Source organism: Cnephaeus nilssonii (genome assembly GCF_951640355.1).
Source record: "Cnephaeus nilssonii genome assembly, chromosome: 3".
Taxonomy (NCBI): Eukaryota; Metazoa; Chordata; class Mammalia; order Chiroptera; family Vespertilionidae; genus Cnephaeus; species Cnephaeus nilssonii.
In genome coordinates, this window is record NC_137074.1 from 9,032,719 (window position 1) to 9,060,255 (window position 27,537).

The following is a 27,537-nucleotide window of genomic DNA, read 5'->3' on the forward strand; positions in this document are numbered from 1 at the left end:
GATCTCAAGGGGGTGTCCCCATACTGGGCCCCTGAGGGTTGTGTGGGTGACTCCTTGGCCCCCTGTGCCAGGCCTAGGGCGAAGTGAAGGGGGTTGCTAGCACCCAGGCCCAGCCAGGGCAGGAGCAAGTGCCAATGATGGGTGGTGCCCAACCCCACGGAAGGGGCACACCAGAGGCTGGGTGGGGGGGAGGATGGCTGCTGCGGACAGCGACGGGGCTGGGGCCTGCTGCCAGCAGGAGTGGCCGGAGTGTGTCCGGCAGAGGAACAGCCCATCAGGGCCTGCGCTGGGAGGCCCTGTACGTGTAGGGTTGGGGGCCACAGTGAGCGGCACGTTCCCGCGCCCCATACACATGCGGTGCCTGGAACACCCAAATATTGGGCTGGCCGGGGCCTTCTCCTCACCTTGTCCCCTCCGAGAGTGTGTGGCAGGGGCCGCCCCCCAGGGAGTGGCTTGCCCGGGGCCCCTGGTTCCATGTAGAGGAGCCTGGCCACTCCCCACTCCACCTCCTTCGCCGCCACATGGCTGGGGCAGGGCCTGAATACACCAGACCTGCTGGGCCTCGGACAAGGCCCCGGTCTCCTGTGGGTGAGGGTGTGGGTCGGGGGGCGGGGACTCTCTCTGACCGCAGCTGGCCTGGTCAGCCGCGTGGCCTAAAGAGGACTCCTCACTGGACATCTGCACCATTGGCAGGATCCCCGCGTGGGAGGGAGGCCGTGTTCCCTGCAGGGTCCTGGGGGAATCTGCCGTCAGCGCTCACTGCTTGCTCCCGCCCCCTCGGGCTGGTGGTGGGTTTCAGCTCATCTCACCAGGGACCTTCCTGGTGTGGCCTGGCTGGGGAGGGTCCCCCGGGTGTTTCCCCCCTCCTCTGGCATTTTAGTGAGGGGGCAGGCGGAGGAGGAGGAAGGCCAGGTGGGGAGCGGAGGGACCAGGAAGGCCCCAGCCCCTCTCCTGTATTGGTGAATGTCCCCCTCCCTGCCCCGTGACGGGTTAGGGGGGCTGATGAGTGGGGGTGCTGGGATGCAACAACCATCATTGGCTTCGTGAGGTCCTTGGGCTGTGTGTGTGTGTGTGTGTGTGTGTGTGTGTGTGTGTGTGTGTGAGGCGGGGAGGGGGGGGCTCTCTGTGGGAGAGGGGGAGACCTGAGCCCGGGTGCTGCTTCCTTCCCCGGACCTGTCCAGCACTGCCCATCGGGTCTCAGCTGCCCCACCACCTTTCCCATCCTTCCTCCTGAGGGTGCCCTGCAGGGTGGCTGCAGGCCCTGGCAGAGTTGGCCCCCACGCCCCTCCTGCTGGGCCAGTGGGGTGTGGATGGGTCACCTGGTCCCAGCACACCAGCCTGAGGCCACAGCTCTGTCCAGCCTCCGGAAGGGCCTCCCCTGTACCTGCTCCTCTCTGCCCCCCTAAGGAGAAGGGGGTGGGGAGGAGCTGGGGCAGTCCAGCCAGTGGCTGGGCGCGGGGAGGTGGTCAGGAGGGAGAAGGCCACCTTGGGAGCCCTGTGCTGGAGCTGCCGGTCGGTCAGCTCGCTGTTGAGCACTCGGTTCAGGGTCTTGCCATCTGTGAACGTGTCCCTCAGGCCACAGAGAAAAGTGGGTGAGGCCCCACCCTGGGGAGGGCAGGCGCAGGTCCCAGGTCCTCACTGTCCACACTGGGAGGGCCAGTAGGGGATTGCCCCTTAGCAAGGAGGGAGCTCAGGTCAGAGGGCAGGGTTGGGGCAAGAGGGACAGGTGTCTAGAGGCAGCCCCTCCTGGAAAGGGAGGTTCTGCAGAGCTGCATTGTGGGGGACTGCCTTCCTCCCCGGCCCTCACCCCCGCGACCACTCTCCCCACATCGTGCCCTCGCTGCTTCTCTCCTGTGTCAGGTTTTCATCCCACAACTAGCTGTGGACACACTGTCATCAGGATCCAAGCTACTCGAGAGAGGGCTGGACACAGCCCAAGCCCCTCACGGCCAGGATGGGGCGTCCTCCGTCCCCTCAGTGTATTGGTATCGATGTGTGTGCAGGCGTGTCCTGAGGCTGCTGTGACAAATGACCACACACTTAGTGGCTTACAACCACGCAGTTGTGTTACCTTAACTCCTGGGGTCGGACGTCAGAGGTCCTCCCCCTGGGCTCGAATGAAGGTGTCCGGGCCGGTTCCTCCTCGGGCTGCAGGGAGATTCTGTTCCCACCCTTGCCCTCATTTGTGGCCAGTGGCCCGTGGCCCCTTGTCCCTTTTCAAAGCCAGCAAGGTCAGCCAGGCCCATCTCAGGCTGCCATCTCTGGGTCTTCTTCCCTCATCACAACTTTCTCTGCCCCAGTGGGAGAGGTTCTCCCTTTTAAGGGTGCATGTGGTTAGATTTGGACAAACTCCCCATCTTAAGGGCCATCACCGTCATCACGTTTGCATAGTCGTGTTGGCCACATGGAATAATAGTCACAGGTTCCAGATGAGGATGTCTTTGGGGCCCTCATCTAGATCATCAGAAATCGTTCATGGAGGCCTTTGTGGGGGGCGTTGATGTGAAGTCAGATTTGGACATTAGAATCATGTCACGTGTCCGTGGTGTCCCCACCCAGTGACATGGGTGCCTCCAGTTGCCCTTCATAGTCTTTCAGTCAAGTGTTGAGCAGTAGATGTCCCTGAGGGGTTTGTTCTGTGATATTGAGATGAGGTTCTTCACCCGCCCCAGACGCTTGCCTGTGGAATTGCTGCTGCAGGTAATGAAGTGGCAGGTGTGGCCTGCTCTTCACTCGGCGGTTCGGGGAGTCTCTCCGCGTGTGCTCCATTCTAATGGGAGAGTGGGGCAGGCAGCTGCCTTTGGGTCGGCATCCTGAGAGAGAACTTCCCACCCCCCTCACCGTGTGCCGTGTGTATTGGGGGGTCGGGTGCATGTGGGTGGTGCCAGGCCCATTACATGTCAGAGCACTGAAAGTATCACCCCCTTGTCCCACTTAATGGCTTCAACTTGACTTCTGTTTTATCTGATAGTCGTGTTGCAATGTTTGCTTACTTTCTGCTGTCATTTGCCTGTTCTGTTTTTTTGAAAAAATACTTTTTTTTTAAAGAGCAGTTTCAGGTTCATAGCAAAATTGAGGGGAAGGTACAGAGGTTTCCCATATGCCCCCATTCCCCCTCCCCTCCCCAACACACTCAGCCTCCTCCATTTTATGTTGTATGTTCCAAGGATTGGGGCAAAAGTGTAATGGCATGTGTTCATCATCATCCCCACCCTAAACAAATCCCCTCTTCTCCGCCTGTTCATCCGACCCTCACCCAGTCCCTGGCAACCACTGAACGTTTTACTGTCTCCACAGTTTTGCCTTTTCTAGCATGTCATAGAGTTGGAATAATATATGATGTAGCTTTTTTAAAGACTGGCTTTTTTCACTGAGTATGCATTAACGTTTCCTCCATGTCGTTTTATGGCTTTATAGCTCATTTCTCTTTATCCTATATAATAAAGAGCTAATATGCTAATTAGACCGAACAGCAGAATGACCATCCAGACGACCTTCCGGATGACCTTCAGGACAAAGCCGGGGCTGCGCGGGCCGAACCCCTTGCACGAATTTCGTGCATCGGGCCTCTAGTCACTGAATAATATTCCATTGTTTAAATGTTCCACAGTTTATTTACTCATTCACCTGCTGAAAGACATCTTGGTTGCTTCCAAGTTTGGGCAATCCTATATAATAAAAAGCTAATATGCAAATCGACCGAATGGCGGAATGACCGGTTGCTATGATGCGCACTGACCACTGATGCTCAACACAGGAGCTGCCCCCTGGTGGTCAGTGTGCTCCCACAGGGGGAGCACGCTCAGCCAGAAGCTGGGCTCATGGCTGGCGAGTGCAGCGGGGGTGGTGGGAGCCTCTCCAGCCTCCACAGCAGCGCTGTCGTCAGTTGGACATCCCCCGAGGGCTCCTGGACTGTGAGAGGGCGCAGGCTGGGCTGAAGGATGCCCCACCAAGTGCACGAATTTTGTGTACCGGGCCTCTAGTTAGGAATAAAGCTTCTGTACACATCTGTGTGCAGGTTTTTGTGTGGAAATAAGTTTTCAAGTCCTTTGGGTAAATACCAAGGAGTGTGATTGCTAGATTGTAGGGTAAGAGTGTGTTTAGTTTTGTAATAAACCACCCAGCTGTCTCCCACAGTGGTTGCACCGGGTTGTATTCCCACCAGCAGTGACTGAGTTCCAGTTGCTCCACACCCTGGCCAGCACTTGGCTGTCAAGTGTTCCTGATTGTAGCCCTTCTAATAGGTGTGAAGTCGTGTCTTATGCCTGTTTTAATTTGCATTGCCCTGGTGAGTGTGATGTGGAGCATCTTTTCATATGTTTATTTGCCATATTTACCTCTTCTTTGGTGTTAGAAATAAGGCGAGCCATCCAAGTCACTGGTCCTGGTAGAACACAAAACATACTCGGGAGCCAGGCAGCAAGGCAAACATCTTTACTTCTACGCAGCAGGGTGTGCACACATGGTCTGGAAGTGTGTGCACACTGAGCAGGCGATGTGCTCGGGTTTATAATCCCTGATGCACGTGACCTGTCCTTTGCTCTTGATTGGAGCTCAGGTGCACAGTCTTTCCCGATTGGCTAATTCAAAGGGAGGGGTTGGCCTTTGCTGTTTCAAGATGGCGGCCCTCAGGGGAGCTGCAAGCCATGTGGTCAACATGGCGTCTTCCAAGTCACGCAGTCCAGCGGCTGTCTAAACTGTTCCTTGACAGAAAAGATGATTTGTTGATTCTCACATTGGTGAGGTGCCTGTTAAGATCTTTGGCCCACTTTTCAATCGGATTGTTTGTTTTATTGTTGAGTTTTGAGTGTTCTTGTATATTTTAGATATATCTCCTTTTATCAGATACATGTTTTGAAAATATTCCCTCCAGTCTGTGGTGTGTCTTCTTATTGTTTTAATGTGCCTTTTGCATAACGGAAGTTTCTAATCTTAAAGAAATTAAATGAAGCTTAGCTTATCAATGATATTTTTTCATGAATTGTGCCTTTGGTGTTATATCTAAAAGGTCATTGCCATATCCAAGGTCATCAAGAGTTTTCCCTGTTATCTTCTAGCAGTTTTATGGTTTTGCACATTCCTTTTTAGGTCTGTGATCTACGGTGAGTTAATTTCTGTAAAAGGTATGAGGTCTGTGTCTAGATTTAATTTTTTGTACATTGGTGTTCAGCAGTTCCAGCACCATTTGTTGGAAACATCATCTTTACTCCATTCTATTGCCTTTACTCCTTTGTCAAAGATCAGTTGACTATATTTATGTGGCTCTATTCCTGAGTTCTCTATTCTGTTCCATGAATCACTTTGTTGTTTCAAGAATACCATACTGTCTTGATCACTGTAGGTTTAGAAAACTTTGTTTTTCTCCTTCAGAATTGCATTGGCTATTCTGGGTCTTTGTCTCTCCATATATACTTTAGAATCTGTCGATATTCACACAATAACTATCTGGGATTTTGATTGAGATTTCTTTGAATCTATAGATTGTTGGGAAGAACTGACATCTTGACAATATTGAGTCTTTTTATGGAATATATCTACATTTCTTTAGCTCTATGATTCCTTTCTTCAGAGTTTTATAGTTTTCCTCATATAGATCTTGTATATATTTTGTTTGATTTATATCTAAGTATTTAATTTTGGTATTCTGTAAATAGTATTCTGTTTTTAATTTCAAATTCCACTTGTTCATTGCCTGGTATGTAGAAAACAGTTGAATTTTGTATATTAATCTTGTATCCCACATCCTTGCTATGATCATTTATTAGCTCCAGGAGGTGTGTGTGTGTGTGTGTGTGTGTGTGTGTGTGTGGCGGCGGGGGGGGGGGGTTTGTTTGTTAATTCTTTTGAGTATTCTACATAGATGATTATATCATCTGCAAACAGACAGTATTATTTCTTTCTTCCCAATTTGTGTACTTTATTTCCAATTCTTGTCTTATTTCATTAGCTAGGACTAACAGTATGATGTTGAAAAGAAGTAGAGAGGGGACTTTCCTGCCTTGTACCTGATTCTGGTGGGAGAGGTTCAAGTTTCTCGCCATTAAGTATGATGTTGGCTGTAGGTTTTTTTTGTAAATATTCTTTATCAGGTGGAGGAAATTCTGCTGTACTCTTAGTTCACTGACAGTTTTTATCATGAATGGGTATTGGGTTTTGTCAAGTGCTTTTTCTACAATTTTGACGGGATATTGTGATTTTTCTTCATTAGCCTTGATGTGATAGAGTACGTTAATTCATTAAAAAACAGCCTTGCATGCCTGGGATAAGTCCACTTGGTCGTGGTTGGCCTGCTTGCTGAAAGGAAAACGTGTCCTCAACAAGGCTAGTCCCCCGATTCCTTGATCTGAGGGGAGTGTGGGCCACGGGATGGGCCCCAGCTTGTCAAAGGTGTCACCCACTGCGTTCTGGGACACGGCATTCTGGGAAGGCATTCCTCTGAGCTCTCAGAGAGCGGCATGGCTCGCTTTTTAGAGAGATGCTGATTTCCCACCCAAGACAGCAGGGCCATTGCCGTGGGCCTTGACCCCAGCGCAGCAGCTGCCAAAGCTCTGCGGGGAGGTGGCCGCATCCTCCACTCACGCTCTCGGTGCCTGGAACTGGCGAGCTGGTCAGTGAGCTCAGGGCCTTGGCGTTCGGAGGCTTCCTTCCAACGGGCACCTGAGGTGTCACGGAGAGGAAGTGGGAGCACTTGGAGAAGGAGCTGCTCATCCATCCCTGGGCTCCCTAGGCTGCCCGGGTACCATGCTGCTGTCCTCCAGCCCAGGAGTCGACAGCTGCTGCATCTTGCGTTCTTTTATTATTTTTTAAATCCTCACCCAAGGATATTTTTCCCATTGTTTTTTTTGTTGTTGTTGTTGTGTGTTTTTTTTTAGAGAGAGAGATTGGGAAGGAGGGAGAGGGGAGCAGAGGGGGGGAAGAGAGAGAGAGAGAAACATCAATGTGAGAGAGGCACGTTGATTGGTTGCCTCCCGCATGCTCCCCGACGCGGGTGGGAGGGGTGGGGGAGGGGGGGGGGGGACAGAGAGTGAACTCGCAACCAAGGTATGTGCCCTTGACCGGGAATTGAATCCATGACCCTTCAGTCCGCAGACCGATGCTCTAACCACAGAACAAACCGGCCAGGGCTGCATCTTGACTTCTTAATTAATTTGGAAAATTTTCTAGCCCCGAACGAGGAAGGGTGGTGGTGGAGCATACCCGTGTTTAACTTTGGGGACAGCTGAGTCAGGACACCATGGCTTCTGGCACCCAAACTGGTGACAGTCCTGTTCCCAATCTTAAACATCCCCCTGAGTGGACACTCAGGCCCCAGGTCCTTCTGATACAAGGCACTGTCATAGCAACCGCCATCCTGGTGGACAGCAGTCTGTCTTTGAGCAGCAAGTGACCACTCACCTCCACAGGCAGGGTCTTCCTCTGAGGCCCCTGTTCTCAGGAGGGGCCCTTCGCCCTCAGCAGAGGCCAGGCCACTGTTCCACCGAGGCTGCCGTCCGCTGCTCCTGGCAGTCCCCCACTTCCCGTCTGCATGAGGGTCTTACCCTCAGGGAGGGTGAGATCAGTGGGAGCCCTGGATGGCTGGCAGTGCTGCCACATGGCGGGCCAGCAGGGCCACTCAGAGCCACACCGCTGACCCTGGGGAACCAACCCTGGCAAGTACCCACAGTGCATGTCCCCCTGCGGTAGCCCTTTCTCCTGTTTTTATTTATTTTTTCCTCAGGGACTCTTATAAGACAACTTGTCTTAGGAAATTGGGGTCAGCATTTCTTCCCTCTGCTTGCCCCAGAAGACCCCAGGTCAGCCTGGCCCTGCTGGTGGGCCAGACCCAGGTGCCCATCACACACAAGCAGTCACATAGATGCACGTACTAGACGTATGTGCGTGTGCGCACGCGCACACACATATACACACACACACTTGCACTTTCCAAGGGTCAGGGCTCTTAGCCAACTTTGGCCACAGAGTCAGGCTCCGCCGGGCAAAGTGGATATGCAGGAAGTCATGCATGCACCGGTCTCTCCTTGAGCTGGTGCCTGCCCTCTCCTGTGTCCGGCAGTGACCACACTCACTGCGTGGGGACGTATCTAAGCCCTCTGCCCTAACGCTCAGCACTCCTGGCCCCTAGGGCAGGGGAGCCTGAGACTAGTGGCCCCCACATGCTCCGTATTGCATGCGAGGGCTTGGGCAGGTCCAGGCACACGGTCAGGTCAGGCCCTGCTCCGGCCCAGGGTCAGCATCATGGACAGCAGGGCCTCTGGTTCCTCCTGCTGGACAAGAAATGAGGGGAGAGAACCCAGCACCCTGGCTGTGTCCCCGCTTGGGCTCCTGCCACTGAGGGGCCTCCAAATGCTGGGATGTCAGTCAGAACTCGTGCTCTGTGACACTGATGGCCCAGGAGGAGGACACACGAGCGGCTCTGACTGTTGGCTCCTGAGGGGCGTGAATGGAAGGGATGCATGAGCCTCCGGGTGTTTAGAAGGCAGGTGGGCATCTGCCTTCTAGCTTGAGTCGCACTAGTTTGAGCATCTGTGGGTTGAGAAAGCAGACCTCCTGCCGGTGGATCCCCCTCACGAGGCTGCTCTCCAGGTCACCCCAGTGTGGACACACCAGGAGGGGAGGAGAGCCCCGACACTTGGAACCTTAAGCTGGAACCCCCGCCTCCTGGAAACACTGCGTGGCACCCTTGGTCCGAGCTGACTTGGTTCCCAGAAGCCCATGCAATAGCCTCAGCCGAGCTGTCACATCTCCTAAGCCCCAGCCAACCTGGGGGGCTGGGTGTGAGTTGCTGTATTGAGTGTCAGCACAGACGTGGAAACCACAGGACCGAACCAGCTAAGCCAAGTCCTCCAGGAGGCACAGCCCCTCTCGTTTTCTGCTGTCCTAGGAGTGTGCTTCCGGGCTGGTTCTGATGAGGCTAAAGCTGCAGGGGACAGCCCGGAGCACAGCCTTCTTTTCCTTGTTTGTGAGGGAGTGAGGGATGCTGTTGCCCGTGCCCTGCACTGTTCCTGTGGGTCCCAGCGTGGGGTCCGAGCGTGGGGATGATGAGTGATGGGGGCGAGGCATGTTCTAAGCATGGGATGAGGACGGGGTGTGGGGCAAGGTTGCAGGTGGGCTCAGAACCCCCAACCCCTTCACAGTAGGCTCCTTGCCCCTCCTCTTGCCACGCTGGTTTGGGATGGTCCCTGCTGCGTCCTGCTCCCCACCCCACCCCACTGCCCCCGGGCCTGTAAGCTTGTTGAGAGGATGGTTTATAGGTTTATGGCCACCATGTTCTGGCCCAGCGTGTGTCTGAATAAGGTGGGGTATCCATCCACCTCCCCGGCCAGCAGAGCCCAGAGGAGCAGAGCAGGTGCCAGGTGCATGACTCGGTTTCCCCTTTGTGCTCTGCACGCAGCCTCACAAGGTGTCTTTTTCCTCTTCACAGAGAGAGTGGTCACAGAGGTGGGGCTCCTCCAGCTGCTCGGGGATCCCCCGCCCCAGCAGGTCACCCGGATTGATGACCCCGACGTGGGACCAGCCTACGTCTTCGGTCCAGACGCCAACAGCGGCCAGGTGGCCCGGTACCACTTCCCCAGCCCGTTCTTCCGTGACTTCTCGCTGTTCTTCCACGTGCAGCCGGCCACCGAGGCCCCGGGGGTGCTGTTCGCCATCACGGATGCAGCCCAGGCAGTGGTCTCCGTGGGCGTGAAGCTGTCGGGCGTGAGTGACGGCCAACAGCACATCCAGCTCCTGTACACCGAGCCGGGCGCGGCCCGGACACGCACAGCTGCCAGCTTTGCCCTGCCCGCCTTCACCGGCCAGTGGACGCGCTTTGCCCTCAGTGTGGACGGTGACTCCGTGACGCTCTTTGTGGACTGCGAGAAGATCCAGGGGGTGTCCTTGGCACGGTCCCCACGCGGCCTGGAGCTGGAGCCCGGCTCCGGCTTCTTCGTGGCTCAGGCCGGAGAAGCGGACCCCGACAAGTTCCAGGTAACTGTGGCTGCTGCTTGAGGACTGGACCAGTCCTGGGGGAGTGGCCATCGGTCCCTACCTGGCTTCAGGCCCCAGGGTTTGCCTGGCCCCAACGTGCTTATTCCCTGATTCCCTGGTGCTCTGGCCCCTTGGGGTCTCTCTGAGGCCCCCTTGGGACCATCTTTCTAACTGCCACCATCTACACGAGACAAGCGAAAGACCCCGGGATCCCTAATTAAGAATTTTAAGATGGCAGCAGCAGAGGGTAGAAGCAGGCATGGGCCCTTCTGGGGATAAGCTGTACCCCATGCACACTGCACACCCGCTGGGCCGGGCCGGGGCTTCATGCCCAGTGCCAGCATCAATTGTGCTGTTGTTATTTTACCAAACTGCTCAGCGGCCCACTCAGAGCGCCGTGGGCAGGACTTCCCCAGCAGTGCTGTCTCCACTGTGTCCCCAGGAGGTCCCCACTCCCTGGGCCGGACCCCGGCCTTCATCTGGGGGGCGGCCAACACCAGAACTTGGGTGGGTTCTTTGTCCCAAGCCCTTGGCCCCTATACTTGGAACCTTTAGCTGGAACCCGGCGTGGGCACCCTTGGTTCGAGCTGACTCAATTCTAACATTACAGCCGGTCTGCAGCTGGCACGCCCCGCACAGGGGTCCCTGTGTGTGCTGACGGGGGACGGCTCCAGGGGACAGAAAGTTAATTATTACCCAGACAAGAGCTGCTTGATGAAAGTTGTTCTAAGTCCTGGCGATTCGGGTTCTGAAAGCTGGCCTTTCACCCTTGGCAGAAACTTTCACCCGTGGGGTCTGGGGGCCAGCAGGACTTTGGTACCAAACTGGGCCGCTTTGTGTTTTCATTTTGATCCTCAAACATGATTAACTGGAAGGCGTCACAGAGGGACGTCTCATCCCGGGAGGGGCTGTGTTCGCTGGCTGTTTGTTGTGTGACCTCCCGGGCATTTCTAGACGGAAAAGTATGCCATTGTTCCATATGTCTTTGCCGGTCTAACTGAAAACTGACCGTGTGCTGCCGGAGATGGGGGCTGCCTAGGGCTCGGGGTGCTCAGGGAGGGGCTTCCCCCCAGGCCTGGCCAGGGCCACACGTCCGTCATTTGTGCAAAAACATGGCTGCCAGTTGGATGCGAAAGCAAGCTGCACCTGCGGGTTTTAATGGGCGTTTCTTGTTGTGAGTGAAGACAGTCTTTGATTCTTTTCACGCGTCTATTGGCTATTTGTATTTCTTCCTTTGTGACTGGCCTGTTCATGTTCTTTGCATTTCTGTTTTGATGGGTTCACGCCATTTCCTATTGGTTTTTACAAACTCTTTACATATGAAAGAAACCTGTCCTTTGTTTTGTGTGCTGCAAATATTATTTCCCAGTTTGTCATTTGCCTTTTTAAAGTATATATATATAGTATTGATTTCAGAGAGGAAGGGAGTGGCAGAGAGAGTTAGAAACATCAATGATGGGAGAGAATCATTGATCGACTGCCTCCTGCACACCCCCTACTGAGGATCGAACCCACAACCTGGGCATGTGCCCTTGACGGGAATCGAACCTGGGACCCTTCAGTCCGCAGGCCAACGCTCTATCCACTGAGCCAAGCCAGCTTGGGCTGTCATTTGCCTTTTTATCTTGCATTTTTTAACCATTTGTATGCCATAATAAGCATCTATAGATGCAAGTAGTGGACCTTTTTAATTAAATTCAAAATATCATGGCAGTGAACTGGTTAAAGACCATTGGGATATTTAAAGTGTTTGTGTGGTTTAATCTGGCCCAGGGAAGACTCCTATGACTTTGCATCCTGGCCAGGTCTTTGAGGTTAGACAGACAGAAGTGGGGAGTTTAAGGCTGCTGTTTGGCTCTGGTTGTGGCCCTGCCTCCTGTCCGCTGTGCCACGTTCAGTCCAGGCGAGGCCTGACTCCTATGTCTGCGCAGACGCGAAGTTCCAGGCGTGTTCTGTGTGGGTTTCTGGTCAGATTCCAGCTCGGTGAGAGGAGCAGCCCGCTGTCTGACGAGATTGATGAGTACAAGGTGTTTCAGACGTTCGCCTTGAGATTCTTAGGAAAGAATCACTCACGTCGAGTGATTTATATGATTCGGCAGAAACGAAAGCTCAGGGGCGTCCTCCCGACGGGTCCCCGTGGCTCCTTACAGAACCTTTATTCTTTTCTCCTGACAGAAAATTCTGGAACCTCCTTGGTCTTTTCAGGTCTATTCTTCTTGTCAGATTTGGTTATAAATTTCCCTTGGACGCGGTTTGTTCCACGCAATCATTACGGTGTTTTGCTTGTTAACATGCTACGTGCGACTCTTGTTCAGTGTCAATGTACCTGTCCATTTTTTACCGGTTCAGATGCTCTGCTCACATTTTCTTCGCGGCCTTGCTCTTTGGGGAAAGTGTCCCCATTTGCTCATTCCCTGTTTGCTTCTTGGTGATGCCACCTTCCTCTTAGTCGGGGGTTTCCTTTATGGTTCTGTCTCGGCCTCAGTGTCTGTTGTCAGACGAACTGCCCTCGAATCCCTTGGACCCTTGTCCGCAGCCTCCAGGCGGGCGGGGCGGGCCTGACCTGTTCCTGGCACATCCCGCGGTCACTCCGTGAGGTATTCAGTGAGAAGTGCGGACATTGTCACCGTTGCTCACCTGCAGCTTTGTTGGCTGTATTACATACACCAGCGCTTGGCCCACGGAAGCCAAGAGCTTGCCCACCGGCCACCTGGGCTTGGGCCACCGGGGCAGGCTGGACACCGAGGATGGCGCGGAGCAACAGGGAGGGTGTGAGCATCTCCAACCCCCACAGACCTCCCCCTACCATGGCCACACTCCTGACCAAGGGGGTGCTGGGGCCCCCCAGGTCATGCTGACCAAACGCTTGGAACCCTGTCACTCATGGGAAGTGGCGTACATGGATATAACGCAGACACAGTGCCACAGCCACCATGCGATGTCCTGACTCCGTGGAATGGAGGGCAGAAAAGGTGTTTGTAATGGAGGAACAAGTCCCTGTGTGACCCCACCGGGAGGAACCTCGAGGCAGCCAGATGCTGATGTAGATAGGGAGTCTGGCAGGATCTTAGTGAGATGGTCTGAAGTACAAGGAAAAGGGGTGGTGAGGGTGTGGCCTGGTCACAGCTGTGGCTGGGGTGGGTGACAAGGGACCAGGCCAGCAGAGGAGGGAGGGCTGGGAGATGGGGGTGAGGCAGGCCTGGGAGTTCTGCGTCATCGCTCTCCCCCCTCCATCCAGGCTTATCTGGTCCCACTGCCTGGCAGTATATGCCCTACAGGCAGGGGCAGAAGGGGTGGGTCAGAAGCCATCCCCAGAGGATACTCGGGGTCCCAGGGAGGCAGCCCCAACACCAGCAACCTCAGTGACATGCTCTCACAGTGTAGGGTTTTGATCGTCACACGCATCTTTAAGACATGTAGCCCGTGGGGTAGCAGTGGCAGGACATAGCTTAAATCATCTTTATTAACGACATCTCTGGATTTCCTAACGTGGTTCTAAGTCTGTTCAATATTTGCAGTGGCTCTTGTGACTTTTGCACCAGTGATGTCTTCCCCAACTAACTCGGTCCTTGGGAAGTTGCCAGCCCCAGCCGCGGCTGGGACCTGAGCTTTTCTGCCCTCGTCATTCAGGCCTTCGTGGGCCTGGTCTCTCAGAGGCTCCGAGCCTCGCAGGCAGGGTCAGTGAATGGGGGACATATAGCACCCTGACCCCCTACCTGCCAGAAGCACCCCTGCCCAACCCTCACACACAAAGCGCCACCAAGGGGCATTCCAGAATTTTAACATCTGGCCCCTCTTGCCGTCTCTTTAAGTTCTCAATCTGGGTGACTGTCACCTGGGGTTCTCCCTACCCCTCCCTCAGCAGGGCTTGTGGGCCAACAGTTTGCATCTCAAATGTGATGCTGCTGCTGACCCCAGAGGCTGACCCCGCAATTTTAAGTCCAGACTGGCCTACACTTCCTTTGGGTGATGGTACCCTTAGAGCCTGGGTGGTGGTGGACACTTGGGTGTGTGCCTTCCCTACACCCGTGCCCACATGCGTGCACATATCCACATAACACACATGCATGTATGTGTACACACACACACACACACACACACACAGATACACTGTCCCACAAGCCTCATCGTCAGCAGTGGAGGTGGGTGGGGGAACATGGAGTCAAGCAGAACTGGCCTCCAGAGAGGCTAACCGGCCTGGGGAGGGAGTCCAGGGGTACTTCCTGGAGGAGGCAGCCTGAGTGGAGCCAAGAAAGATGAGTGGAGCTCCAGGTGAGGGCTCAGCTGGGTGTTTGGTGGTTTGTGGTCACATGTCCCTTGTTGGTACAGAATCGGAAGGTCATAAGCTCAAGGGTCAGCTGATAAAGGGAGTCCGAAGGGCATTTGGAGGAATAAACAGAATGACCTAGGCTGGAGTCTGCACTGGCCCTCGGACAGGGCCAGCCTGCCACCCGTGTTCATACAGCCTGTAAGCTAGCCGGCCTCCCATGCTTAAATGGCTAGGAAAAAAAGAATATTTGTGACACGTGAAAGTCTTATGATGTAAAACGTTTGGTGTCCCAAAAGTTTGGTTGGACAGCCATGCCCCATCTTTTACATACTGTCCTGGTCGATTTCCTGGTACAACACAGTCCTTGTGACAAAGGCCTGGACATACTGACCAACTGGCCCTTTCCAGAGAATGTCCGCTGACCTCTGACCTAGGCCTTCTATTGAAGGGTGGTTAAAATGTGCTTCTTAGAACTGAACAGCTGCCTTCTGTTTGCTCCGTGCCCGCCATGTGGCCGGTGCGCTGATAAGCCTCTGGGCCGTTTCCCAGGACAGGGACCCGGGAACAGGATGACACGTGGAAAGGAAGGAACATGCTTCTTTATGGTCTCTGTTTAGGAAAAATTGCACTGAAGTGAATCCCAGTGGGTCAAGATGTTAAGTAGAAAACTGCCCTGACCAGTTTGGCTCAGTGGATAGAGCATCGGCCTGTGGACTCAGGGGTCCCAGGTTCGATTCCGGTCAAGGGCATGTACCTTGGTTGCGGGCACATCCCCAGTGGGGGGTGTGCAGAAGGCAGCTGATCGATGTTTCTCTCTCATCGATGTTTCTAACTCTCCCTTCTTCTCTGTAAAAAGTCAATAAAAAAATATATATATATTTTAAAAGATGTTAAGTAGAAAACAGAAAATGCTAGAGAAAGCTCTGAGAACACTCCAGATTTCCAGGTAGGGGAACCTTTTAGGAGGTGGCATCGAAGACGGAACTCGCAGTGCACAGCAGAGCCTGCTTGTGCCGTGTCCCGGGACATCATATGTCACAGGCACAGGATCCTCCTGGGTGTGTAGGCGCCCCGTTGGCTCTGGAGGCCACTGGGCCCCAGCTTCACCTACTTGGCTCCGAGAAGTCCGCTGAGATCCAGACACTGCACTTGGTGCCTCCCCTGCTCCTCTACCCTTTGGAGACCAGAGAAGGCCCCAGTGCAGCCAGGGTTGGGTCCTCGTCATCTGTGCTGTCCCCAACTGGCTGCTTCCAGCCTCATGCTCAGGGCCTCCTACTGAGTAGGTGCCCCATGTCCTCTCCACAGGGTAGACCCTCTGTACTCCTAGTTCAGGACATTGCCCCACCTGTGTCTGCTGCCCTCCCGGCCTTCCCCCACCCAGTGCCACCTGCCTCATATCCCTCAGGGGCACCACTTTCAGGGACACACCTCATCTTTTTCTTACCTGGGCATGATTGCCTCTGAGATCCACACTAAGCCTTAAGATGGCAGGGCCCTGTTCACCGCCGTGTCCTGGTGCTCTGGTGCCCGGTGCAGGGCTGAGAGCATGTGAGGGAGCCTGTGTGGGGAGGGATGGAGAGGGTGAGTGAGTGAGTAAATGAATGAGTGAGTGAACAGGTGAAACTGAGTGGCCCATGTGCACAGAGAACCAAGAGCTTGCTCCCGTCGCTGTGGGCTGTTTTGTCCTCCGCTTCTCACTTGTTTTAAAAGGTGACGTTGCAAAGAGATTAAAGACCTGGATTCCGACCAGTTAATCCAACTCTGTGTCCTGCTGCGCCTGAGGTTTTCCCAGGAGCAGCACTGGCCTGACCCAGAGCAGGGCCCCTCTCACGCTGGTTTATGTCACCTGAAGTTCTGACCTCATGCTGCCAGGCTCCGTGAGTCAGAGTCTCTCTGTGCCCCTGCCGCCTGCCTCGGGACCACCCGTGACCCCTCTCTCCCTCTGCGTAGGGGATGATCGCGGAGCTGAGGGTGCGCAGTGACCCCCAGGTGAGCCCCATGCACTGCCTGGAGGACGATGACGACGATGATGATGACGGGGTGAGTCTCCCTCCTCCACCCCCACCCTCACTCTGTGGGAGGAGAGCCCCAGCCAGCAGGGGCCAACCTTCACCCCAGGAACCCCAAAGTGATGGGACTAGAAAGGTCTCTCTGAAAGATGCCATCTCAGGTACCAGGAACCTGGTACATTTTCAGTTGCCCTATAGCCTCGCCTTCCCTGGAACTCTCCACTCAAAACACACGTGGAACGCACAGTGAATGCTGGCCGGACACTGGCCCCAGGACAGCCAGGGGGTGATAGTTGATAGTCAGCACCGCAAACGTGTGTCAGGGGTGTGAGTGTGCGTGCACACAATCAGGTGGGACCCAAGGAGGCACACCCCCCTGTTCTTGGGTGTGGACAGATAGGAAGAAAGCCGTGTCCTGGGGGAGGCTCCAGGCCACAAACCTGCCTCTGTAGACACAGCTGTGAACAGAGTGAGGTCGTCTGGTCCTGGCCCCTCAGCTGCCTTCTGTTCTGTTCCATGTCCACCGTGTGGCCTGTGCGCTGATAAGCCTCTGGGCCGTTTCCCAGGACAGTGACCCGGGTACAGGATGACATGTGGGAAGAAAGGAACATGCTTCTTTATGGTTCTCTGTGTGTCTGGCCTGGAGCCTAATTGATTTCCAATGGGTCGTTCTAATGGGTCTGACCGGGCATGCCTCACCAATGACCGGCTGACACCTTGGAGGGCCAGCACCCTCCTGGTGACCACAAAGCCCCCCCCTCCTGCCACCCACCCCCCCCCCCCCGCCTCCCCGTCTCCGCTCTCCCTCCCGCCCGGGCCTGGAATGGGTCTGAGATAGGCGGGACCTGCCTGGTTTGCTCTAGTCGCCAGCTTCTTCCTTTTCTGTAAACCCGCAGGCGTCAGGGGACTTCGGAAGTGGGCTGGCGGAGAACCCGGAGCTTCTCAACAAGGAAGAGGTGAGTGCCAGCAGGGTCTCCGCCCAGGGCCCCATCCCAGCCTGGGCCATGTTCCCTCTGTGTTTTTTTTAATATATTTTTATTGACTTTAGAGAGGAAGAGAGAGATAGAAACATCAATGATGAGAGGAAATAATTGATTGGCTGCCTCCTGCACATTGGACCTTGCCCGCAACCCAGGCATGTGCCCTTGACTGGAATCAAACCTGGGACCCCCCAGTCCACAGGCCAACGCTCTATCCACTGAACCAGACCGGCTAGGGAGCCATGCTCCCTCTCATTAGAAAATCCGTTTTTCTAATTCTACATGCTCCTTGAGTCCCTCAGGTGACCTTGACTTCCTGATTGTGCCTTTCCATTGGCTGGTAGGGCCCCAAGGGACTAGAGAGTAAATCAGAGAAGGGGAAAGCCATGCAGGGCAGCACGAGGCCAGCTCAGTGAGTTTCCCAGCTCCCGCTGCCTGATACCACACGCCGGAGGGAGTGTGTCTCAGGGACGTGAAAGGGGCTGGGCCCCTCCGCTCCCATCATCTGTCTCACGCTGTCTGCTCCAGGGCTCGGGCATCCAGGGCATAACAGGAGGCGTGCTGAGCTGCCCTGGGATGGACGGTCAGCACCCTCCCCCAGGTGGGGCTCAGGACCCTTGGCCTTGCCAGGGTGGAGGTGGGGCAGGTGGCTCGCCCACCTGCATGGTTGGCTCCTGGACATGGGTCAGTGGGTGGTGGCCCAAAATAGCCCCCCAAGAGCCAGGCTGCCTGTGTGTCCCTCTGCCACTAAGCCTCACGGACACGGCTGGATTGGAGATCGCGCGCTTTTGCCCGCCAGGCTCCTATCTCTACCCGGGTGCCTGGGCCACACACCAGCCACTGGGGATGCAGTGACCCCACAAAGCCATGGTGTGTGAGCTGTGCTGGGACCACAGCGTGAAATGCCACAGCTTGGTGGCCTCTCTTAACACATTGCGGACCAGTAGTTTTATCGCTAGCTTTACCCAGTGGCCAGATAAGTTTCTATGGAATGAGTACAAAAAACGTTTTACATAAATGTTAAAGGCACGCTTTAAGATTAAATACCTGTTGCATTTTGAAGTTATTTATTACCTTAAAAGCTAATAGCTTTTTAATGATACTTTGTAAAACACCGCGTAATTTGAAGCGAGAATTCGCGTGATCCATCCGCTTAATAGCCTGGAGCAGCGGTCGCCAACCTTTCAGACCTCATGGACCACCAGTGATCCGCAAACCACCGGTTGGTGACCGCTGCTCCAAAGGTTTCCTTAAACCAGCAGTCGCCAACCTTTTGGACCTCACAGACCTATTGGCAACCGCTGGCCTGGAGGGTCAAAGACCAAAAATGGGGTCCCTATTTAGACAGGTTGACCCTGAGCCCACAGCCTGTCCCTGGCTATGCCCACTAGCAGGCCACTGATGAGCGAGGTTGTGGACCATCCGAGGGACTGGGCAGAAGCCTCTCTGGGGTGGGCGGGCCTGGTCCAGGTGGCGGTCCCAGCCACAGGGAAGGCCTGGTGTCCCGGCTTTGGCTGCTGCTTGCCTGCCTGACGGGGTGGGGGTTGGGGGGAGCACTCAGACAAGACTCCCAGGGTGACCATCACCCACACACAGGGTTCCCAGAGAGTTCATGCCAAATGGGGGTGGCCGGCTACAGGAAGTGTCTTGCCTGCGTATTTGAACATCCACTTGCACCCACGTTCTCGACTCCATGGTGCCTCTGGGAACAGGGAAGACCGGTTTTCAGAGCAGAGTGGCCCTATGCCCTCCGGGCGGGGTGGGTGGCAGTCACCCAGCCATGGAGTGCCAGGTGGGGCCCTCGCCAAGGACACGCCACAGCCACACCAGCGTGTGCAGTGAACTACCGGATCCCCCCCCAAGGGCATCGGTGACAGTGCTGACCACGGCCCTTCTCCGTGGGGCCCACGGGAAGGTGTGGGCCCTGGAGTGTCCCCGAGTTGCCGCCCTGAGCCCTGAGCCCGGGGAGTGGGTGCTGGTCCCTCCCTCGCATGGGGAAGTCGGTGGGCCTGGGGAGTTCAGCCACTTCCTGGGCTCTCCGGGTGGGGCTACCTGGCAAGGGGACCCCACCCCACAGGCTATTTAGAAGCAAATAGCTCTGGAGGGCCCTGAACCTCCTGCCTGAGACGAAGTCCTGATGGCTTCTTGTCTTTCTGAGAGTCTAGAAAGTTGTTATTTTATAAACCGCATACTAGTAAACCTAAACCTGACATTTGCCAGCACACACATTCACAGGACGTCCAAGTTTGCTGACTAACGGAGCCGTCTTCCCCCTCTCACCTTGCCAGGGAGCACCCCTAAAACCCAGTCCCCCCGAGGCTCCCCCGGTCACTTCTCCTCCCTTGGCTGGAGGCAGCCACTCAGAAGATTCCAGAACAGAAGAAATCGAGGAACAAACCACTGTGTCTATATTGGGAGGTAAAGCTCTTGTGGGTGTGTGTGCGTGTTAGTGCTGTGCGTGTTAGTGCTGTGCATGTTCGTGGTGTGTGTGTTCGTGGTATATGTGCGTGTTAGTGCTATGTGCACGTGTGTGTGGTGGGTGATGGTCTCCTGTCCATCGCAGACGTAGCCCCCAGACTGGGGAGTGGTCAGCACCTGCCCTGCCCCCTCACCTTGGCACATGCGGGGCCACCTGTGGGAATAAGCTGCCCCAGGAGAAATCGGGCAGAGCGGCTGCTGGGACACGTCCTTCTCTTTCCCAGGGATTGTTTCTTGTGTCTTATTTCTGGGGTATTTGTGGCACTGTCTGGAGTGTGCTACCAGAGTGCCATGCCACTGCTCAGCCTGGGGGCCAGGGGGTTGCTAGGGGACATGAGAGTAGGTTGTGAGGGCAGAGATTTCTCTGCCCAGAGCCTCTGTGAGATGGGTCCACCCTGGGATCAGCACGGGGGCGGGGGGGGGGGGGCCGGGGACGTCCCCTGGCGGCCTGGGAGGTGCGCTGGCCGAGGGAGTACACAAGCACAGGCCTGTGGAGCAGGGGCAGAGTGCCCGGAATGCATGGGAAACGGAGCGTGTCATGGTTCATTGCTGCGTCACAACCAACTGCCACAGATCCAGCCGCGCCATGTCCGCCTCAGGGCTCTGCAGGTAGGAGTCCTGCTCGGAGCTGGGGCTGAAAGCGGTGGGCAGGGCTGCTTCCCTGCAGGAGGCCCGGGGAGGCCGGCTCGCTGCGGTGGCAGGATGGAGAGTCAGGTGCTTCACTCTGTCAGCCGGGGACCGTTCTCGGGTTCCAGAGGTCGCCCACATTCCTCAGCTCCTCCTCGGGGCCCCGTCTGCCTCACCTCTCCTGCCTTCCTCTCCTGTTGTGGGACATTGGGTAATGATCGGGTCATACCCCAAATTTCCAGAATAACCTCCCTGCGTTTAAGTCCGCTAATCAGTCACCTGCCAATCACCTCTCACAGCGGTGCCTGGATGCGTGTCCGGCTGAATAACCAGGGAATGGGAATCTCAAGGGGACTCTGTCCAGTTCTGTCTGCACATTTATGTCGAGGTTTTAGAAAAGCATATAGACCTTTTTCACTTAGAACAAAAGCACTGATTGCTTTTTAAGTTAATAAAATGATACATGGTCAGTGCAGCCAAATTAGAAACGGAAAAGAACGGATGAGTGGGAACCGTCCGCAGTCCCCCAGGATCTTCCCTCAGAGGCTGAGGATGTGGTGCGTGTGGCGTCTGTCGGGGACGTGCTTCCCCAGGCGCAGGCAGGATGGGCAAGGTGGGCGGAGCGCCTGGCCCCTCAGGAGTTCTGAGTGAGGGGCGCACGCCCACCTGGGCCACGGGGCAGCCCAGCCCCCGCCTCACTGTCCGGTGTGTCCGGGGGCCGTCTGGGCATAAAGTGTGGATCTCAGTTCTTTTATTTTCTTGCTTACACAGGTTCAGTTTTTCTAGCTCCATTTATCAAAACGCGTGTCCTTCCTCCCCGCAAGCTGCCTTGGGGCCTTTGCCGAGTGCCAGCTGCCGTCTGTCTGTGTGGGCCTGTGTCTCTGGACTCCCCTGTGTCCGTGGGTCTGTCTGTCCTGACAGTGGGACACACTGCCAGTGTGTATGCGGCCTTGTGCGGAGGCCCGAGATCAGGTCCTTATTGTTTATTGTTTCCCCGATCTGCCCGTTCTTGACACAACCGCTTTGCTGTTCTCTGTCCTGTGCCTTTTCTTATGATTTCAGAATCAGTTTGTCAGTGTGTGTTTTTAAGAACAGACTGCTGGGGATTGGGTTGGAATGCCGTTGAACCCACAAATCGGTATTGGGGGAGGGGCCGGGACAGCTCAAGAATACCGAGTCTAAAGAAAGAAGAAAGAACACGGAGTCTCCTGACCCAGAAACACAGTCCCCCTCCCTGTACGGAGGTCTTCCTTTCCTCTTCTCTTAGTGATGGTTTTTCCATTTTAAATGTTCGCGTAGGCAGGGCTTTTAAATTTGCCTTAAATCACACTAGTTCTTAGAATGCATCCTGGGAGGTTTCCACCCCACACCATCGGGGAAGGGGCTGGGCAGCCCTCCTGGCTGACGTGTGACTCAGTGGGTCCCACGGGTGGGGCGTCAGGGCTGCTTGGGCGGCATCCACCTGGGCCAGGAGGCAGGGCTCTGAGCAGAGCAGGGGGTGGGGGTGGTGGGAGATGCCCACACATGGGTGCAGCTTCGGTTTCTGCTGGGAACAGGACAGGAGCCCCCCAGAGCTCTGCACACGGGTGATGCTGTGCAGCCATGGCAGTGAGAGCTCCCTCGGGAGCCGTCGGGTCCACAGTGGGATGAAGGGCCTCAAATCCACCCGGTCCCCCAGCTCTGCTGCTAGGCTGTCCCTGGGCCGATCAAACCCCAGGAGGGTCGGATGCGCCTCTGAACTTCCCTCAGAAGACGGGGCCTCTGCAGGTCACCAAGTGCCCGGGACATTTCAGCCCAGCACGAGCCCTGTGTTTGCTAATTGACTCTGTGATGCTGGAATGATTGGGTGAAAGGTTTTGGGGAACAGTCTCAAAATTCACCCACAAATTACGTGTCAAGCACAGAGGGTAAGGAGCCCACCCTGCAGCTAGTGAGGAAATTGACAAATGGGAGAAGCAAAGAGCAGGGGTGATGGGGAACGGACACACACACACACACACACACACACACACACACACGCACGGCGTTGGCCTGGGGCGCTCCTCTCTGCGGGGCGGTCGGTGCGTGCACAGCTCTGGGACGTGCGCAGCTCAGGCAGGGCTGATTGCGCCAGAGTTGGCCTCTGGGCAGGATCCTTGGAGGGGCCTGGTTTCCCCACTGTCACCACTTCCCAAGAAGAAGTCACACAGGACACCACTGGGCAGTGGGAATCCTGAATCCGGCTGCCTTAGGTCACTGTATGTGACAGTGCTGTTTCCCCAATGAGACCATCAGGTTGTTCGAGAACGTACTCGTTCTTGGGAGATGTGGCATTCAGGGGGAAGGGTCATGATTATGCAGGGGATTCTCTAGGGGCTTGGCGAGAGAAGTACAGTGTGTGTGTGTGTGTGTGTGTGTGTGTGTGTGTGTGTGTGTAATAGCGAGTGTGAGAGAAGTAGAGTGTGTGTGTGTGTGTGTGTGTGTGTGTGTGTGTGTGTAACAGTGAGTATGAGAGAAGTGGAGTGTGTATGAGTAACAGTAGTGTGAGAGAGAAGTAAAGTGTGTGTGTATAACCATGAGTGTGTAACAGTGAGTGAGAGAGAAGTGGTGTGTGTGTGTGTGAGTGTGAGAGAGAGAAGTGGAGTGTGCGTGTGAGTGTGAAGAGTGAGTGTAAGAGAGAGAGAACTGGAGTGTGTGCTTAGGGGTGACGGGCGGCCCTGGAGGGGAGCGTGAGCTGAGGGCAGAGGCTGGGCCACATTCAGGGCCTGACCTCTGTCCCCCACCCCCAGCTCAGACCCTTCCTGGCTCAAGTACAGTCATCACCTGGGACAGAAGCGATGTCCTGGAAGAGGTGAGGCCCAGAACCATGGGGGCCCCAGAGTAGTCGGTCCCTCTGGTCCCCTCACTGGTGACCCGGCCGAATTCTGAGCCCATACCCTTCCTCTGTGTCCCTACGCCTGGCACCAGGTGGGCACGGCTGGGAGGCTCTGGCCAGAGCACGAGGAGCATGTGGGCAGGGATAGGGGACAACTGGGCAGGCCCCTGTCAGTGTCACCAACCCGAACCCTGTGCATGTCCATGCTTGTTCGTGTCCCCTGTGTGTGTCCACCCTGAGTCTCTGTGTGGCACTGACCCAGCCCAGGACACAGGAGTGTGGTGGGGTGGGCAGGTAAGCGTGTGTGTGGCCCCCCAACCTTGCCCTCTCCTCCTTCTCCCAGGGTCTCGCAGGCTCAGTGGTGCAGAGCCCCCATGCACGGGCTGTCCCTGGGCCGCAGGGGCCCCCTGGACCCGCGGGGCCACCAGGGAAGGATGGCGCCCCTGGAAGGGACGGTGAGCCAGTGAGTACACATTTCTCCTTGGTCCCGCTGGGGTGGGGGCTCAGGCAGGAAGGGGAGAGGGTGCGGCTGATCGGGCAGACCAGTGGACCCTGGAGACCCCAGGATGGTAGGCACTGTGTGGGCTGCTCCCCTCCCTGTGGGAGAGCGGGAGGGTGTCCGGGAGGCTGCGGGCAGAGCCAGCTGAGGCCAGCCCACCGCGGACGAAGGTGGTCAGACGCTGGGTGGGAGGTGCTTCACTCCCACACAGACCGCTCTGCCATGGGAGTCAGGTCTGTGGAGGTGTGCAGCCCAGGTCCGATTCCACGCCAGGTGGGGTGGGGCCAGAGCCCGCGAGTCCATCACTAACCGCTTCTCTCGCCTGTTCCAGGGCGACCCTGGGGAGGACGGAAGACCCGTAAGTGTGCTTTTCTCTCTGAGCCGCCTATTACCTGTGACATTCGTGTCAGACCCTCAGCACTTTTTATCCTGAGACGCTCCTCAGGCTCAACACGGTGAAGAGATTTCAAAATGAAGCCATTTAGAAAATGCAACTTAACTTTGTTAAGAAAATACAAGTTAAAAAAACACACACAAGTATACCTCTTGGTAGAAAAGTATAAAGTTACTAGAGGCTCGATGCACAAAATTTGTGCAAGGGGTTCGGCCCTCGCAGCCCTAGCGTCGTCTGGAAGGTCATCCGGAGGGATGTCTGGTCTAATTAGCATATTATGCTTTTGTTAGTATAGATGCCCTGGCTGGTATGACTCAGTAGATAGAGTATCAGCCTCCAGACTGAAGGGTCCGGGTTTTGATTCTGGTCAAGGGCACATACCTCAGTTGGCAGGCTCGATCCCTGGCCCTGGTTGGGGCATGTGCAGGAGGCAACCAATCAATGTGTCTCTTTCACATTAATGTTTCTCTCTGTCTCTCCCCCTCCCTTCCACTCTCTCTAAAAATCAATGGGGAGATAGCCTCTGGTGAGGATTAAAAAATAATAATAAAGTTATGTGTATATATTGAGATGTTTAGGCTAATTACCAGGGGTAAAAAAGGGCGGGGGGAAAGGTATAGCTTCCAAATCCTTAGAGGGAAAAAGTGCATAACAGAGAAACGAAAGGCTGCCCGCGGTCAGAGGCAGCACACACACGGAGCAGAAGACGGTTATTTGCAGGTGTTAGTTACAGATACGTTAGTTGCCGTCTCAATCCATGTAGTTTTTATCTTAAAATTCTTCGTTTGGATTTTAAAAAAACAACAAATATTCGTCCCAAAAAAACACAATAAAATGACACAAGAGAGTCATCACCAATAAAGATTTGGGAAGCAACAGACGGGCAAAGGGCAGCAGGCAGAAGGGAGTGGTGCATGACCAACCCGGACAGGAACGGTTGTGCGCGCATGGCACGAACCCGCACAAGGGGCAGAGCGCCCACGCTCCAGTGGATGACCAGCATGCTGCAGGCAGCTCTGCAGGTTCTTCCAGGTGCTGTCTGTAAGGCGGGGTCACGGGCAGAGCCTCAGGAACCCCCAGGGTCAGAAGTGCCCACCTGCGGTCCCAGCTCAGGCTCAGCTCTGCTCCTCCTTGCTGCTCGGTGCTCGGTGCTGTGAGCGGGAGCAGACATCCAGGGCTCACAGCCACAAAGCTGCACGCCTGTGGCTCAGACGTGATGGGACAGAGAGGCCTTCTCCCTGCCTAAGCTGCCTGCCTGTGTCTTCCAGGGTGACGTAGGCCCGCAGGGCTTCCCGGGAACCCCAGGAGACGTGGGCCCCAAGGGTGAGAAGGTGAGTCCAACCTGGCTGGGGCTGTGGGTGGACCCCTGATCCATAGCAGGGCTGTGCTCCCAGGTGTGACCGGGCATCTTCTGTTCCCAGGGGGATCCTGGGGTGGGGCCAAGAGGACCCCCAGGACCCCAAGGACCTCCGGGGCCACCAGGACCCTCCTTCCGACACGACAAGCTGGTGAGTCCTGCACGGGCCTCTTCCACCACGGGGTCCACCCGCTGTCCCAGAGGAGGGACCCTCTCATCCCCTACTTGGCCTCAGATCTGGAGCCAGCCTTCCTGGGGGTGTCTGGGCCCAGGGCAGTCAGGTGTCCGGGCCTATGGTGCCCAGGGAGTCGGGCAGGGGCCCTCCCGGTGGTTCTGGGCCTCAGAAGGGCCTCCTTCAAGCTTCTTTCACTCAGTGGAGAGGGCAGGGTATTCACTCTCTCTCTGCTTCCCGTCTTTCCCTGGTGGTGAGATGGGAAGTGCTAGGGGACAGCATAGTGCAGGGGTGGGTGGGCCTCCCCAGATTGCAGGCAGGGCTGGGCCGGGGGGACAGGTCAGGGCTCCGGGTGACGGGCGTCTGTTGTTTCCCTCAGACCTTCATCGACATGGAGGGGTCCGGGTTCAGCGGTGACCTGGAGAGCCTTCGGGTGAGTGTCCCTCGGCCTGGGTGTCTCCGTGCACAAGTGGCCGGGGGCGGGGGGGGGGGGCGGGGAGAAGGGATGGGAGATCGGGGAGAAGGGCGATGTGGCGGGGAGGGGTGCTGTCCTTTGGCAGATGCTGTGTGCATGACTTCTATTTTTCTGTGTCCAGGGCCCAAGAGGTTTCCCTGGCCCCCCTGGGCCCCCAGGCGTCCCAGGCCTTCCCGGAGAGCCAGGCCGATTCGGGGTGAACAGCTCCGTCATCCCAGGACCCGCAGGCCTTCCTGGTGTGCCTGGGCGGGATGGACACCCTGGGATCCCCGGCCCCCCAGTAAGACCTGCCTCCCCTCAGCTGCCCTTGTCCCCATCAGGGTCGGCTGGGAATGTGGGGGAACACTAATATGAGGGCCTCTTCCTGTCTGAGCAGGAGCTTCCCTCACCGCCTCTACTCCTCCGTCCTCACCACTGAGTCCTCAAGGAGGGAGGTATCCCCACTCTCGGTGGGGAGGAACCTGATGGTTCTGGGCCCTGACCCGCCGGGTGACCGCATGCAATGCCAGTCACCTCTCTGTCCCTCAGTGGGCAGCCGACTTCACAGAAGTTGTTTCAGGGGTGATTCTCATGGGATCAGGTTGGGCCCCACTGCCCGAGGACCGGGGGCTGTGAGGGGCCCATGTTTGGCCAACTCACCATTCACAGGGGTCTCGGAGCCCGGCTACTCCCCTGCTCCTGGCACTGGGAACAAATACAGTGTCCTGGTGATGCCCACAGATGCCACTATTGCAATCAGGTCTCAGAAACCAGGTGTGCGGAGCCTGGTTTCCACTGGATAACGTGCTCTGGATGCGTAATTCACCAGGTGTGGAGTCATCCTATTGACAGCTCGCCCTCCCACTTCAGTGAGAGTCCGCCCCAACATCGTGGGTGAGGCAGCCCCCTCACCAGGGGTCCAGAGGCTCCTCAATTTGACCAGCAATTCAAAAAAAAAGGAAAGAAATTTAAAATCTGAGTGGAGCAGCATGAGCTTCCTGACCTGTGTTACTGTGGGGTTACTGTGAGCCACGGGGTTTGGGTGTGTCCTGGATCCTCAGGAAATCTGTGGACACCCAGATCATCTGCTAACCCACCTCTTTCCAGCCCCACACTCTGCTTTCTCTCCTTTAGGGACCTCCGGGAGCCCCAGGAAAAGACGGGCGCCCAGGAGAGGCCGGCCAGAAAGGCAGCCTCGTAAGTCACTTGTCCAGGTGTCCGGGGTGGGTGTGTCCTGCAGCCATAGTGTGGCCAGAGGGTGACCAAACCCGGGGTGTGGGGTTTGGCCCTGGTGACTTCATGAGGAGAAATGCCATAAGGTGGCAACACCCAAGGTTGTGGGTGGCTTTACTCCAACAGGCAGCCTCCATCACCAGTCATCACAGTGCAACAGCGGGGGCCCAGCTCCCCGAGTTTGCTCAGAGCCGCGGCTAGCTGGGGCTTGTGTGAACATTCAGGGCCTCGTTACTACTTTCTC

General features: G+C 56.0%; 1 protein-coding gene across 2 annotated transcripts in view; it reads left to right on the forward strand.

Moving 5' to 3' along the window:
- The window catches only part of COL18A1 (collagen type XVIII alpha 1 chain), an 82,215-nt gene that overhangs the window by 36,032 nt on the left and 18,646 nt on the right, over positions 1–27,537 (forward strand). For both annotated transcript variants that reach the window (XM_079766358.1, XM_079766357.1), the window contains 12 exons: positions 9,422–9,966; positions 16,187–16,276; positions 17,142–17,201; positions 19,514–19,643; positions 23,099–23,160; positions 23,528–23,647; positions 24,015–24,041; positions 25,346–25,408; positions 25,499–25,585; positions 25,986–26,039; positions 26,203–26,361; positions 27,195–27,257. In XM_079766358.1, the coding sequence (XP_079622484.1) occupies positions 9,422–9,966; positions 16,187–16,276; positions 17,142–17,201; positions 19,514–19,643; positions 23,099–23,160; positions 23,528–23,647; positions 24,015–24,041; positions 25,346–25,408; positions 25,499–25,585; positions 25,986–26,039; positions 26,203–26,361; positions 27,195–27,257 (1,460 nt within the window). The remainder of the gene's footprint in view (positions 1–9,421; positions 9,967–16,186; positions 16,277–17,141; positions 17,202–19,513; positions 19,644–23,098; positions 23,161–23,527; positions 23,648–24,014; positions 24,042–25,345; positions 25,409–25,498; positions 25,586–25,985; positions 26,040–26,202; positions 26,362–27,194; positions 27,258–27,537) is intronic.